Source organism: Glycine soja, chromosome 14 (assembly GCF_004193775.1).
Source record: "Glycine soja cultivar W05 chromosome 14, ASM419377v2, whole genome shotgun sequence".
Classification (NCBI taxonomy): Eukaryota; Viridiplantae; Streptophyta; class Magnoliopsida; order Fabales; family Fabaceae; genus Glycine; species Glycine soja.
Genome location: NC_041015.1, coordinates 18,966,978 through 18,983,520, shown reverse-complemented (window position 1 = coordinate 18,983,520; position 16,543 = coordinate 18,966,978). Strand labels below are relative to the sequence as shown.

Here is a 16,543-nt window from a genome sequence, read left to right as displayed (position 1 = left end):
GGACAACTTGCTTGAGTAAAGGTATGTTATTAACTAGTAGTACTTGTTTCACTGTATATATAGATTTATAAAACAGTAAAACACCCATTCAATGAACAACTACTCTTGTTTTCTCTGCCAGAAATTTAAGAACGATCCACAGAGTGTAGTGGTCCCCCCTGCACGAGGAAAGCCTTTTCATCCAAATTGTTATATCAAAATAAAAAGTACCACAAATTAAACCCAATTAATTTCATTTAAACAGTTTTAATAGCGTTTTAGAGGAGAGGCTATCCTAATAAAGTTTGTTTGCATTACACTTAAACCTCAAATTGGACCACTTGGCAGAATATAATTATTGAAGTTAATAGGTTTAACTGGAAAGGAATACATGCATGCACCTATCAATCATATTGATGATACTTATGCCACTTGGCACTTACACTTACACACAGAGTAGAAAATCAGCAGTAGAGATTGTAAATTTGTAACAACTTTACTACAGAGTTGCTATGCATGTACTTGATTTTTATTTGGGACCTAACTTAGATGTAGTTCTTTAGGTGCTTTTGGTATAGTCCTCTAATTAGAATTGGAGTTTAACCCACACAATAAAGGTTCACATTAAAGGTCAACATATACAAGAACACCAAAAGTATCTATAGAACAATATCTAAGTTTGGTCCTTTTTATTAAAATCTCATTTGTTGTGTTTTTAAAGCAATAGTTGTATCCATACTTATTCCTCTAAAGTGCACTAATTCACTTGAGAGGAGCCAAATCCTAGCGTTTAAAGTTTAAACCACTATAGGTTCCATTTCTCTGTCTTAGACTATAGGTTCTAATGAATACATCATCATCATACTTCATTGCATATAATAATCCATACGCCACAAGCCTTACTGTATCCCCTTATTTAAATACTTCTTCATCCTTATATAGTACCCTACGTATTCTCAAAACTCAAAAGGTGTGTTTCTTAAAGAATTAGCATATTCACAGCATACACATACAAACATTTAGAGAAAGAAAGAGAGAGATATGGAGTTTTAAGACTAGGATTTCTTGGAGGAATTAATGTCTCTAAGAAGAGAAACATGGGACACCAATCCAAGAACAGAAGAAAACCACTTCTTTAATGGTTGGAGTTTTGACTGTTTTGATCAAAACTCTCTACCTTACCTTCCAAACTCTTCTTGTGGTCAAGAAGTTCCTCAAACTTACAATAACGACTACCCCTTTAGTGAAATCTATGGTTCCTTACTTGATGAATCATCACCACAGATTATGGATTCATTCTATAGCACCCTTGATACTCCACTCAATACCGCTCCATTTCTTGGTCAAGAGGATTTCCAATATTGTCTATGATGGAAGAAGAGGAGCAGGGTTTGCTTGGGGAAGAGCTTAAGAATTTGGAGCTGTAAACCACATGTAAAATGGAGCCAACCCAATCCTCTGAAATGCTGGTTTTCAACATGGGAACGGGTCTGGAAAGAAAGAACCGATCAAATAAGCTTCAGGGGCAACCCTCCAAGAATCTAATGGCGGAGAGGAGAAGAAGAAAGAGGTTAAACGACCAGCTCTCGATGCTAAGAGCAATTGTCCCCAAAATTAGTAAGGTATGCACTATGCAGTGAGTGAGAGTCATTCATTCAATCAGAGTTGTACTTACATAATGTGTAGATCTAATTTGTTGTGTTGAATGCATATCACAAATGGATAGAACATCTATACTTGGAGACAGTACTATTGATTACATGAAAGAACTTCTGGAGAAGATCAACAATCTGCAGCAAGAAGTAGAAGTAGATTCAAACATGGCAAGCATTTTCAAAGATGTAAAACCAAATGAAATCCTAGTGAGAAATTCACCCAAGGTATGGATTTTCCCTATCACCTCCAAGAAGAAATTACTACGTAGTCCTTCGACTCCGACCTATCTTCATGTGATATAAAACTGAAATTTTCAATTTACCAAAAAGAGTTAATAAGACTCAGCTATGTGTCACATGGAGATTGATTAAAATATAATGGTCCTCAAACATATAATAATTTCTCTGATTGATCTTTTTGAAATAATGGTGCAGTCCTGCATTGATTTTTATATTTTCCTATATTGGTCTTTGCAGTTTGAGGTGGAGAGGAGTGTGGACACCCGGGTGGAAATTTGTTGTGCAGGGAGTAAACACTCGGGAAGCATTAGGCCTAGAGATTCAACAATGTGTTATTAGTTGTTTCAATGATTTCACAATGCAGTCTTCATGCTCAGAGGTACATCACTACCATGGTTTTTGGGCACTGCCTAATATATCTTATTTAGTTGCATATTTTCTATTCATCCTATATGGCGTTTTTTGATTGAAGCGCGGTTTAATCAATGCTATTATCTTGTTTGTTATGTAATAGGAATCGGAGCAAAGGACGATGCTGAGTTCTAAAGACATAAAGCAAGCGTTGTTTAGAAGTGCAGGATATGGAGGAAGATGTTTATGAGAATTGAACAGAGGAAGAAGAGCTGCAAGTGCACTTAGGATAGTTTTTTATTCCTCATAAGGAGTATAATTAACGTTCATTGGTTTTGTTCTCTCACATATGCCTATGACAAAGGATAATTTTTTTAATATCAAATTGCCAGAGTATGCTGGACTCGTCCGTGTGATTCTCAGGCAAAATTTCCAATCATAAATGTTCATGTGGATAGTGGATGTAATAATTCAATTTATGGACGAAAGCCTAGTTATTAATTGTCCCTGAATCAATGCATGTGAAGAGCTCAAGCAAAAATGTTAAGACAAAAATAATAAGAGAGTAAAGTTCGGGTTTTGTTTCTATTCTTTTGGGACATGGCTTTTCAATCTCTCTTTTTGTGTAACTTCTATGTATAAAGACATTTTTCCTTAGAATGATGTGACATTGATAATTAAGTACTTTCGTTTAATCTTGTGCTAGTTTTGTAAACGTAAGAATGTGATCTTTACTAATTTACTAATTTGTTCACAAGCAGCATAAAGCATCGTGTCTCACTCAAATCATAGGAAATAATACCCTAATTTTCTTGATGATCTATATTTCTCCCCTGCCATGCCAGCTACTTTTTAATCAGTTCCAATTCAAACAAAACCTCAAGTAACAGTAATAGAAAAGTTCATGGTACAAGATGAAAGGAATAAAAGAAAATCTAGGAGAAGAGAAGGAAGAGGACCTCGACAATTAGGGAAGAGCTTGATGAACCAAGCGTGAAGCCGAACACCATCATCGGATTGGAGCCACACGTCCTCGTAGGTGAGTCTGAGGCGGGAGGGGTTGATGGCGTAGGACAAATGAATCCATTAAGCTGTAAAACAAAAAATTACAGTTTAGACAAAGATCCAGTGTCCACTTCGTCATTCAAAAGCAATAAAATCACCATAACATAACACTAACACCCTTTACTTTTAGTACACAAAACCCAAACCAAACTATGTGCTTTAAAATGTCAGCAATGTTAAAAACACTTTTTTTTTGTTACACATAACAGAAGGAATATCTTGTTTGTCAGACTAATCTCTTTCAAGGAATCTGAAGACACTCAAACGCGAGTTACCTGCTCTCAACCAGATTTTTTTCCATACACAAGTTAGGATTCAAACCCTTTTTACCACCTACTTGAGATTTGAATCCATCATTACTCAAATGAACCACTTGTTAGTGCATGTTAAAAAAACTTTATTCAAATTAACAAGGCTTATCCTACGAAAAATAATAAATTAATAAATAAAAAAGTTAACACACTTAAACTCGAAGGAGATATAAGATACATCCAGTTGTTGGGAAAAGGGTGGAAGGAAGAAAGAAAGTTTCCGGATTGAAATCCTCCAACTAACATTTCTAACAACCTAAAAAAAACACTCAAACTCGAGCTTCAAACTTTGGTATATATTAAAAATTTTAAAAGTAATAAACATAAGCACATAAACGACACCAAAGTTCACGAAATGGAATTATTATAATATTTAAAAAGCGAGTTTTAACTGGACCTGGGACGATGATAGGATTCGGAAAGAGGCTTAACAGATCAAGGTAATAGGCAGAAGCTGCAAATCCCAATCTTTCTCTATAGAAGGAAACTTCCCCACCAAATTCAAGTAATTATCGTAACTAGCAGCAGCACCCATCAACCAAAACTTGTCATAATGAACCTGCAACAACTTCGCTAATTCTCCAACCACACCCCTCAAACTTTGTCCCTCACCACCTGCAACAACTTGTCAAGAACCTGCAACAACTTGTCATAATGTTAGGGTTTGTTTGAAAATCAAGAAGGGTTTGTTTGAAAATCAAGAGCTACAAGACAGGAACGTAGACCAACTTCTTGATTTGGCCTTTGTGATTGTAAATCAAGAAGGGTTTTTGGCTAGCTGTACCTTGGGTTGATGCTCACAGTCGCGGTAGAGAAAAACTTTTGTTTGTCCGTCAACAGAGCACGCGGGGGAAAGAGGGTTTTTGGCGTTTGGGTTTTATAAAGAAAGCGAAGTTAACATCGGTATTTTTTAAAAACCGCTGTTAGTTACCCAAACTTATTTACAGAAATGCCACCTTGTGTTTGTTAACATCGGTTATTCCAATAACCGATGTTAATTGTACGATGTTAAATCTATTAATTCTAGTAATGTTCCCATCAACAACAAGGAGATGTCAACATTGCCGATGATCAACAAGAAGAGGAAGGGAAACAACTACTTGCAGGCCTAATGACCAAGTCATTTATGCCATAGAGGAGAATTATCTACAACACTTGGAAAAACATGCAAGTATTTTTTCTTCCACTCTAATGGAAAGCTTTTATCTCTCATTTTTATAGACATTATTTCACTTCTAGAAGGATCAAATATAGTGCACTTCATATCTTCAAAACACAGGGAATAATTCCTTTCTAGCATTTGATCCATGCTCAAAAGGCTTTGGCTTAACTCAGGCACAAATAAAACATTAGTGATATATTTGATACCTGAAGGAGTTTCAACAACAACTCCTTTTCCTTTGACATCAACATGCCCTCCATTGCCTATGGTGACTTTGGAGAAGTAAGTTTGATCTAGCTACTTAAAGATGCATTGTGGGTCATATAATTTGTGCAACCACTAACAACTGCTCCTCAATATGTTGGTGATTCTCAACAGCTTGAGTTGACTACGCTTTCTGGTTTGCCTTATTTTTGCATGCCTTCTCCACATGGCCAAGCTGATTACAGGCCTTACGTTTAACTCTAGGCCTGAACCAACAAAAGTTTTCATTATGATTGTTCTTCTTGTAATAAGAACAAGGTGGAGACTTTTACCAACCTCCTCCTTTCTTGTTGCTTCTTCTTCCTTTTCTTTTCCACCATATGACTTTTTACTAGGACTGCTCCGGCCTTGGGCTTTGCCTTTGGTGTATGCCACAAGAGCACTTTCCATGCTTTCTTCCATTCTCAAAGATCTCCTATGTTCAGTGGCTTGTAGAACATTCACAAGCTTTGGAATAGATATTTGAGAGAAATCCTTATTTTCTTCTAGAGAGGAGATTTTTGACTTAAACCTCTCTAGAAGACACACTAGGATTTTCTCCACTACATGTTGATCACTTAGCTCCTCTCCAACTAATCTGATTTGTGTAACCACCTTCAAAAGTCTATCAGTGATCTCTTTGACAGATTCACTTTCTTTCATCTTGGCTGCTTCAAACTTCCTTCTCAACTTCAGCCCCTACATTTTTTTGCTCTTTCACTCCCTTGGAACTCCTCCTTCAACTGATCCCTTGCCTTTTTTGCAGTCTCAAGAGTTAGGATCTTCATAAAAATGTCATCATGTGCTTTGCCTTCCTTTGCCATTTTGTCATTGTGACTCCTTATTTGAGCTTTTGTTGGGTTTTCAGGTAATGTAGTTAGGTTACTTTCACTTTTCACTATATCCCAAAAACTTTGAGCTCTAAGGCAAGTCCTTATTTTTGTAGCTCACAAATGAAAGGTTTCACCTGTAAATATAGGAGGTGGAGGTAAAGAACTACAACTAATGGAAGCCATATTTGTGTTTGGAGGTTTTTTATGTGGGTTATCTCAATGATTTTTTTTCTAGTTTTTTGCTCCTTCACAATCCCTTAAAGATCATTTAAGTTCTAGATACCATGTTAGAATATGGCATATGAGAAAAAGGATGTAAGTCTGAACCAAAATGTTTTGAGATTGAAGCAAAACAACTTCTCAAAACAACTTTCAGACTTAGCGAAAATAACTATTAGACTGTGCAACGGTCTGAGCAGACTATGCTATCAGAAGAAAGCTAACAGCTATCAGACTAAATAGAAACATAAAAGTACCGAATTATAAACTAGAAACCTCACATGAAAGAGAGCAAAATTGACTTGATATATTTTAGTAATGCAACATATTTAGAGTGGTACAATGAGAGCTTATATGGACAAACTAAGAAGCTCCTCATTGGGCAAAACAAAAAGCACTCATTACAAAGCTAGGAAGTAAGCAATATGAATTGCAGTTTCAGTTTGCTCGAGTACAAACAACTATTAAACTAACTTTACAAGCAACCCAAAATGAGCAAATATATTAATATTAATGATAAAAGAAAATTCTCAAATTTTAACATAAACAATATTGATGCAGATGTATAACAAGATAAAGGATTGTGGGGAAAGAGAGCAGCCAAAGATGCAATGATCAGTAGTGATAATGCTGACAAGTGAATCTACCATTTATTGGTTCTCAGCCTCTATTTATTGAAATTGAAGTATTCCATTACACTACAGTTCAAAATGCTAAAAAAGAAAACCTTGACCTTAATTGTTCCTACAAGACTACCATAAATTTATGGATTATCTTTGTTGCTATCCAATTTCCCCACATGGTTTTCTTGAGATTCTTTCTTTGATCCCAAAATATACTCTCACAGTGCTCTGTGCAAAAAATATTTGCTACAAGGTGCATGTAACAGCAAGAACGTGCAACAATATTGGATTGTCTTCTTTTTTGAATTATTTTTTTACTTGATTTAATTGGATTGTTTCCTTCTTTAAAATTATTTTTTATTTGATTTAATTAAAGTAATTAAGTGACATGATAAAATACTAGTGATTGCTTGTGTAAATATGTTTTACACCAATGATGCACAAGCAATTTTTCTGTATAATTATTGATGCACTTAATAGTGTTATGATATTATTGAAATGTCTATTAGCAGTTAATCTTAGGTCACAAATAATTAATAGTGTCATGATATTAATAAAATATTTCATAATGATTAACTTTATCTCACGAGTAGTTAATTTAACTACATTGATAATTATATGTACAATTATTTACTCTTAACCAGTTTGAAGTAAATTAAGGCTCAATTATCAATTTCTTCTGCAAATTATTTAAAATGATTTAATTTAGTTTGTAGATTGTTAAAATGTTTAATTTGATCCTCAAATTTTAAAAAATAATAATTTGCCTTCAAATTATTTAAATGGTTCAATTTGATTTTCAAGTTCTTAAAAATTTGAGAACCAAATTGATTCATTTTTAAGAATTTGAGAATTAAATTGATTTATTTTTAAGAATTTGAGGATCAAATTAAATCTTTTAAAAGTATGGTTACCAAATTAATATATTTTTAAGAATTTAAAGATCAAATTAAACTTTTTTAACATTTAAGAATCAAATTGAATCATTTAAAATAATTTGAAGACCAAGTTAATAATTAAGCATAAAATTAATTATACACATAATTAATCATAAGGCTGAAATCTGAATGAATGCTGAGTGAACAAATCCCAATGGGACGTTAATCATTATTCAATACTCATCCAAAATGGGTAAAATGCCAATAATTTTTTAAGATAACTTGTACGCTACAAAAGGTATGATATAAGAGAATATGGTAACTGTATAAATTACAAAAAGAACAATGCACACATAAACCTATGTTTGAATTCTTACAATCAGCCTTCCACATAAAAATTTAGATACAAAGGTATATGAAAATTGAAAAAACTGTAACACCTTCAAGTTTTCTTGTTAGGCTCAAAGACAAACTTGATAATGGAATCTCTGATGGACAACAAATCTGGGAACTCATTTTTGAGCTTGGAAGCATCCATTTCATTGTTACTCCTAGGAGCAACTATTACCTTTGCTTGTTCTCCCAAATCAAAATTCTCCCATTTAAATTTTGGGTCTATGTAATCCCTAAACAATTCTAATATCTGATTGTGGCTAATGACTCCTGGGTTTGTGAAGTTCCATATCCCTTTCAAGTTCCTCTTAGCCATTTCAATGGATATGGGTAAGAGCTCATCTAGCACTGTCATGCTATTAGGTATGTTTACCACTTTGTTGTAACGAGAAATCTTTGTGATGAAGTTTCTTGGATTGCTAAGATCTGATGATATTGGCATTCTAACTCTCAATGTGCAGACATTGTCATAGTTTTTTAGAAGGTCCTCCACCTGCATGTATTTTGCCATATCCTTAAATGTGATTAACTTTGCAAGAAAATATAAATATGCATGATGTGTCATAGTTAAACTTTTCCCTTTTCTCAATATATAATTACTGGTCATGTTCTTGTTTAATAGTAGGAAGAATAGTAGCAACATACTGTCTAATGGACTTTCTATAATTGGTTAAAATTCATTGAAAACTACAATATTATGAGAGGTTTATTAAACAAGATGAGACCACAAAATTTTGTTATATGAGAGGTTCATTAAATACAAAATTTTGTGATTTTTGATAAATTCCAACCAATAAGAGAGAAAGTGTGTTCAAAATAAAGTGTTGCTAATATTTCTTTTGTTGGTAGAATCTACCATGTCACTCTAGTAAGATCACCTCTAGTGAAGGATACCTTTGATTGTTACCGAAAAGAAAAATATTACAATGGCACTACTATAAATAAGATGAAATGGAAAATTTCAGAGATATTACCATGGCCTTGGTCTTTGAATAGAAGGAACCAATGAAATTTGGTTTGTCCTCCTCCTTGAACCCAATGCCTGATCCTAGAGGATGCTCTTTATCATACTCAAATATGCAACCAGTTGCAAAATTCATCATATATAAGCCATGTTCCTTGCAAACATCAGCCAGAGTTAAAGTTCCCACTACATTAGTCCTTATAGTTTCAACCTTGTGTGATTCACACCAATCAACATTAGGCCTTCCAGTAACACCAGCTGCACTCAACACATGGGTTGGCATTACCCTTCTCATATCCTCCATAAGTGATTTCCTATCTTCCAATCTTCCTCTCCCATATTCCCAATCAATTCTCTCTTCTTCACAAAGCTTTCCCAACAACCCCCCTATCCAACCTGTCCTCCCATATATCAAAAACTTCAATCCTGAATTTTTTCTACCAACTTCAGTATATGACCTTGCAAGCCTCGAGTATCCATATTGAAAGGACCATTGAGCTTCATCAGAGAGATTGATAGCCGAAAAACGCGGATGCGGATTTAAAGCAGTGGATACATCACCCCACCAATCAGGATTCTTTATGTACCAATCAATTGTCATCTTAAGTCCTTCCTCCCAAGGAGTTCTCTCCTCCCAGCCAAGTTGTTTGAGCTTTTGATCATCTAGGAAATATCGCTTATCATTAAAAGGCCTGTCTTGAACAAACTCAATGACATCTTTAGGATTCAATTTAAAGAGCTTGCAAATATCCTCTGCCACATCTAACACACTCCTTTCTTTCTTAGTGCCAATGTTGTAAACTTGGCCAATCTCTCCTTTGTGAAGTATGACATCAAAGGCTTCTGCCACATCCTCACAGTGGAGGTAGCTCCTCACATTGGATCCATCTCCATGGATTGGCAATTTCTCACCCTTCATGGCAAGAAGAATGAATTTAGGAACAAGCTTTTCTGGGTATTGGTTGGGACCATAAACATTATTGCCTCTAGAAGTTATAATTGGAAGACCATAAGACCTGTGATAAGCCATGACCAACATTTCTGCACCTGCTTTTGTTGCAGAATAAGGATTGGTTGGTAGAAGCTGAGATGCCTCATGGTTTCCAATATCAGCCTCTAAGTCTGTTTCACCATAGACTTCATCTGTGCTAACATGAATGAACCTTTTGACACAATTGGTAACCCTGCACGCTTCAAGAAGCACATGAGTGCCATAGATATTGTTGTAGGTAAATTCCATGGAGTTCCCAAATGAATTATCCACATGTGTTTGAGCAGCAAAATGCATAATGGTGTCTATCTCCTCTTCTATCAAAATGTGATTCACAATATCAGCAGTGGCTATATCACCTTTGATGAATTTGAAGTTTGGTGATGAAGCACATGACTGCAAATTCTTGAAAGTGGAGCAATAGTCTACTTTATCAAGAGCTACAATCTTGTAGCTAGGGTAACTATCAATTAGCCTGGTAGTGACATGGGAGGCTATGAATCCAGCTGCTCCAGTAATGAGAATATTTTTTGGTTCATACATGGTTGGCTTTGGTGACTTTTTTCTTCTTTATGTCAATGATTTGCTATATCTACAATGTTCTGTTACTGAACAAAAGAATCAAGGATTAATCTCAAGAATGAAAAGGGAAAAGAAGCATAACATGTACTACAAATGAATATTAAAGTAAACATATTAAGTAAATGAAATTTGTAATAGTAGCCTTTGAACAAATAAAGGGCAATAAGGGGCTACAACTTGTAGACATGAACATGGTATTGGTAATGCAAATTCACAATGAACAAAATCACTTTTCCATTACTTACATAAAAAACAATACATATCATACTTTGACAATTATCCTAGAGACACAATTCTGGCACATAAATTAAGATTGAGACAAAAGGAAAATTTGGCTGTTAATGATTGTAATGTAATAGTCTTGAGGAAGAACAAGAGCACATAGACTTTTTACTTACATTAAGTTTTGTGGTTTGGTCATGGGATGGTTGAGAGAAATGGAAGCAATTGGTGTGCAATGATCAGAAAAGAGGAGAGAGAAAGTAGTAATGTTTGTTTGAGATTAATTGGCTCTCATGATGTTCCACTTGGGGCTATAACTTAAAAACGTGGACTAAGATCCGAAAATTGTTTGAAGCTTAATTTGGTTTTCAATAGGTTACCTCTCACTTGTTGATCTCCAAGACAATGACCTTAATTTTAGGATTTAAGAGTGTAATTAAAAAATGATTGAGTGTTGAAAAGAAACGTGTCTCTCTGTTCTAGTTGCAAAAAATAGAAAACTAACAAATGATTTAGGACCCAAAAATGAATGGTAAGGATTTCAATTGAAGTTTAACCATTTTATTAAATAATTGGTTGCATTAGAGGATACGTCGTGAAAATGGTTTACATTCACTCATTCAGTAATATAAGATGTATAAAAAAGTATTCATAAAATATGAAGAAATGGATTTTTTTAGAGAAAATAAATTAATGACTTATTAATTTGATTGGATGAATTGAATGATTTAACACAGTTTAATTTGATATAAACTTCTAATTAGTGATGTGTTTAATTCACAATTTAATCTTTTTTATTTTTATGATAAATAAGAGAATCAAAGATAATATTAAATTAATCCATCATATTTAATCAATTAAATTGGACTCTTCATTTTTAGTCTGATTTAACAACCACATGTAACTTGTAAACTTTTCATTGTTTGCATTTATGTACATGTTAAAATGATGATAATTTTTTTACAGTGTCCTTTCTATATTATAATGCAATTAACGAAAATAGATGTTGAACATAAATTAATCATTTTTTATGCAATAAATTAATCATTATTTTTTTTTTAATAAAAATACATATCAAACAATGATTTTGACATCTAACTATGGTGAATTATCTTAAAAGTAAGAAAAAGTGAATCAATTAATTTTTACTTATAATAATAGGTCATAATTGGATGTTTGTTGATTTTTACCTATTATTATAATGGTAGATTACAATCGGTGAAATATATTAATAAAACAATAAGCCTGCAACCTATTAGTGTAATTTTAGTAATTTTGCATCTTAGTCCCCCTATAAAATGAGCATGTAGGACAAATTTGTAAATCATTCATTTAAAATTTGGTAAAGTTGAAACCTATAGTAGCAGCTGAAGCCACAGCCCACCGGTGAGATATGATTTTCCACCCGCGCTCTGCCAGACTGCCATTATCGGATACGATGCCACCACCTTCGTCCTCCTTCTATGCTTCCTTCTCTGTCAACTTTTCGTCTTTTCAGATCTAGGTTTTGATGTCAGTTTGGACTTTTCCCTGTAGTCCAATCGAATCTGAAGCGAAGGGGGTTTAAAGCAAAATTCATTCTGTTTTTTTCACTCATTTTCATTTTTGGTTTTGAACTATAATAGGGATTCTAGAAATAAAAAAGAAAAAAAAAAGAAGAGAAGATATATCTAATACCGGTACCACATTCAACAATATTCTATACCTTTCCCTTACTCCCATGTTTTTGATTCTCTGAATACTAGTTTCTATTTGCTGGATTGGTGTTTTAAATTGTTTCTAGTTATTGGGTTCTATTTTAAATCAACGTCATCATTTCCTTTTTGATGTTAGGTTTGTATTTGCTGAACTGGATGGGGGGGGGGGGGGGGGGGGGGGGGTAATACTCAATGATTTTGTCTACTCAAGTCAAAATGATATTGGAATAAGAAACTTTGATTGGTTTCTGGATGTATTCATAGAAGATTTGCATTGTAAGCATCGAGCTTTCTGGGTCCTGGACTTGAGAATTGGAGCAATTAGATTGTTTGGCCTTGGTTCATGCGTGGAAAAAAATTGGTACAATGATCTTTAAAATAATTTGAAAGATGCACATGACTCCTTTCTATCAAAATATTTAATCGTATATTAATTGCTAAGAGGAGGAGAGTGTAAATTTTGTGAGTATTTAGGAGAGTTCTGTAGGGGTCAAATATGAAGAGAAAACTGTAATTTCATCAAATCTCAGGGAAAGTTGGTGCAATTTACTTTTAAAACAATTAAGAGCAACCTAGAAATTGATGTTTATGACAATAATGGTCAGCAGCTTAACCAGATGAACTGATAGCGTACCGAAGACTAAGATTATTTGGTGTAACTCGAAGTTTGTGTAATCAAGATGGAGACCCCTTTCTACAAATTAACAAACTTGGTTTAAATATGTTATTTTATTTGATTTATTGTCATTTAGTCATAACCTATCATTACATGAAAAAATTAATTAATTAATCGATGTTTCATTTTTGAGATAGTTCAATGTAATCAGATGTATGATTTTGTGATAGCATGTTAAGCCGAAATCTATTTATGATAACATGTTGGCATGAGCATTAACTTTAGTCAAGCTACGACTACATGAACCTATTTTCTATTGCAATTCTTATTTTAGAGTTTAAAATGTTTAACTTTCTGCATCTCTTAATTAGCTATAATTATTCTAAGTAAATGCTATTAATGCTGAATTTTCAGTTTCTACACTTCTTAATTAAATGTAATTATTTCTGTAAAAAATGTAATTATCCGTTACAATTTGTTTCAAGAGCCACAAGCACAATTCCCTTCTTGCTTGATTCTCTATAGTGGTACCGAATAATGTGTAATGTAGAACAAATCTTAAATGAGTCAACTTTGCTCTCACCTCTCAATACCATTCATGTGTGTGCGCCCCGACTTGTCTAATTGTCATACAAAAACATTCATAAATTGAAATGGAACTAAGGATCAATTTGTTTAAACTTAAAACAAGTAATTTTAAAATAAGCATTTTTTTAAATTCCTTATTTAATAAGGAGGTAGAATTTGCTTACTAACAAACATAAAATAGATTTTTTTAAACAAAAGTTTAAACAAATATATTAAAAAAATATAAAGCTATTTTTTATTAAAATAAGTATTTTTTTTCAACAACTAAATTTAAATAAACTGATCCTAGATGCCCTCAATCAATCAGAACTAGCTAGAAAGAGAAGAGAAAACAACTGCTGACAAAATATTCATATGAATTTGAAACTGAGGATGAAATGATTGTTCCGGATTTAGAGCAAGAGAAACGAAAGCTGAGTGTTGGTAATTGGTGGCCTTGTTTCTTACGGAGATAATGAATTCATATTAACAATAATTCTTAATCCTCTTACTACTTTTATACTTTCAAGATAATAAATTTTTTTACTTTTCATTTAATACTTATCATTAAAGATAATAACAGAATTTGTAAAAAAGGATATAATAGGAGAATTTAATAGAGAATTTTAAACACATTAGTGTGTTTGAATAGAGAATTTTAACTGAAAAAAATAATTTATCACATAATTTAAATTTCTTTAATTTAAAATTCATTGTTTGAATATTTTTTTATCAAGAATTTAAATTTTTAGAATTTTAAAACAAAATTTTAAACAACTAAAATGTGGAATTTTAGTTTCCTTCTACGAGATGAGAAATTAAAATTCTCTTCTTGATAGAAGAACCTTCTAAAACGTTTGCGTGTTTCCTTTATAACCTTCATCTTTTCTTCCACCAAAAAGTTCTCGAAATCCCATTCTCGAACTCGGGACTCTTCCCTTATGCTGATGATCATCTTCTTCAAGAAATATCGTCTAAGCTCGCAAAGTATCGATCGGTGCGGGCGTAGGAGGACACATAGAACTGCACCCGCCAGTCAGGGGAGCAGTTGTCACTGCCTATCACGCGGTGGAGGTGCTCACTGACGTGGAGGGCCTGGGCCATCACTACTACAAAGTAGGCTTTTTACATCGGTTTTGACCCGATGTTGTAGCCAACGATGTTGAAACATCGTCGTCCTACTATGACGGTTCAACGACTGATGTAGAATGACTTGGGTTCCACTACAGGTGTCAACCCAAACCCGATGTAGAGTGCTGACGATTCTACATCGATTATTAGGAAACTCGATGTAGAAAGCTGATGATTCTACATTGATTATCCTGATAACCAATGTAGAATGGTCAACTTTCTACATCGAGTTTCCTAATAACCGATGTAGAATCGTCAACTTTCTACATCGGGTGTGGCTGTCAAGCGTTGTAGAATGCTACTCATGGTAAAGCATTCTACATCAGTTATTCGTATAACCGATGTAGAATTGTTAAAGCATTCTACATTAGTTTGCTGTATAACCGATGTAGGATAATTTTTTAAAATTTTTTTTGCTTTTTGTTTATGAATGACAATAACAATATATTCAAATATAATTTTTTTTCTTGACGCTCATACTTTAACCTGGTCAGATTTCTATCATAGATGATGCTACCATGAGCAATATCCCAACGCAATGCCGGTTAGCCCATTATCAACCTAGGACAATGGACTGCAATTCAAAAGAGTACCAGAAAAAAATAGAAACTTGAACATAAATGACTCAGCAAAGCCAAATGGAAAAAAACAAAAAAGAAAAACATGAGAAGAAAAAAATTGCAATGAGGACACAAAAGTTCATATCTATATCATATAAAGTTGAGTACATTTTTTACCCATTTTATGGTGACCATAAATATAATATATAATAGATTTATAAAACAAGCAAAATGATGCTAAGAATGGTAGATGTACAGTGTAAAGTTATTAGATGAAAACATATCTAACCGGATGAATTTCGCACGCTGCTCATGACTGACATCTGGTCCAGGTTTTGTATATCCTTTGGGAAAATAAGCCTCATAAATTGAATTAGCAGAAGAATTTCCTCCAACTTCAATCATTGCATCTATTTTATCACTTGACCATTCATCCAATGTCACAGACAAAACCTGAAAGTAAGAAAATAATGTCTGAAGGCTGTAATGCACGACAATACCAAGCATAAATAAATAAGTTCAGCACACTATTAACTTGATAGACACAACTCATTGAAAAGATAGCAGGCATAAAATGATTAAAAAAAGCAAAAAAAGCTTCGTGCACCATGCCTCAATGGCTTAGGCACGCCTTTTAGCACCTTTGCCTATAGTACTTTCATTAAACAAAATCCTAACACAGGTAACAAGTAGTGCAGAGTGATAAATTAGGAGGGGCCTTTAATGCACTGGTAGAATGATCACACCATCTATCTGTTTCATTATTTCTAACAGTGTTTGTTGACGGGGTGTAATTGTAACAAGCATTTGTTATTGGCTGCAAGTCTGCACAATAGAGACTAAAGGCCCAGTTTTCACAACATTTGTTATTTGTTGTTGGCTGCAAGTCTGCGCACTGGATTGCTCAATAGACTATGGATATGCTAAGTACATCACTCTGATGCAAGACAATGATATCCACTATCCAAGCCAGGTGGATATCACCATGCTGTTACTAGTCAATTATATTTTACTTCCTATTCTAATGTCCCCCAAAATCAAAGTCACTCTCGTTTAACTTGAGTGTGGCATTGGATATAGATGAGGTATCTAAGTTACTAAGTCAAGAGGTCAAGTCTTGATGAAAACATTTCCAGGGGAAGGGTGTGTCCCTTGCTTTGTTACCAAAATTTTATACTGAAATTGTCATCATGAATTACTAGTGCGGAATAGGCACTTCATGCCTTAACTAACAATACTTTTTATCTAAAAAAAACTAACA

The 16,543-nt window shown here is 33.8% G+C and overlaps 1 protein-coding gene and 2 pseudogenes across 1 annotated transcript; 1 reads left to right on the top strand and 2 right to left on the bottom strand.

The window, feature by feature from the left end:
* The first annotated feature begins 1,020 nt into the window (after positions 1-1,020).
* Positions 1,021-2,580, top strand: LOC114383444 (annotated as a pseudogene).
* Positions 2,581-4,721: 2,141 nt separating this feature from the next.
* Positions 4,722-6,437, bottom strand: LOC114383898 (annotated as a pseudogene).
* A 1,512-nt stretch (positions 6,438-7,949) lies between these two features.
* LOC114383284 (trifunctional UDP-glucose 4,6-dehydratase/UDP-4-keto-6-deoxy-D-glucose 3,5-epimerase/UDP-4-keto-L-rhamnose-reductase RHM1-like) lies at positions 7,950-10,492 on the bottom strand. The gene is made up of 2 exons (XM_028342915.1): positions 8,927-10,492; positions 7,950-8,445 (listed from the first exon to the last, which is right to left on the bottom strand). Exons 1-2 carry the CDS (start codon positions 10,448-10,450, stop codon positions 8,002-8,004), a joined length of 1,968 nt encoding a protein of 655 aa, XP_028198716.1. The 5' UTR covers positions 10,451-10,492; the 3' UTR covers positions 7,950-8,001.
* Between the last annotated feature and the right edge of the window lie 6,051 nt (positions 10,493-16,543).

Bases quoted from the DNA above. Each gene is read 5' to 3' on its own strand.
- LOC114383284 (XM_028342915.1), bottom strand. From the start codon at position 10,450: ATGTATGAACCAAAAAATATTCTCATTACTGGAGCAGCTGGATTCATA. The intron at 8,446-8,926 runs GTAATATCTCTG...AAATACATGCAG, and splicing joins ATTCAAAGACCAAGGCCATG to GTGGAGGACCTTCTAAAAAA.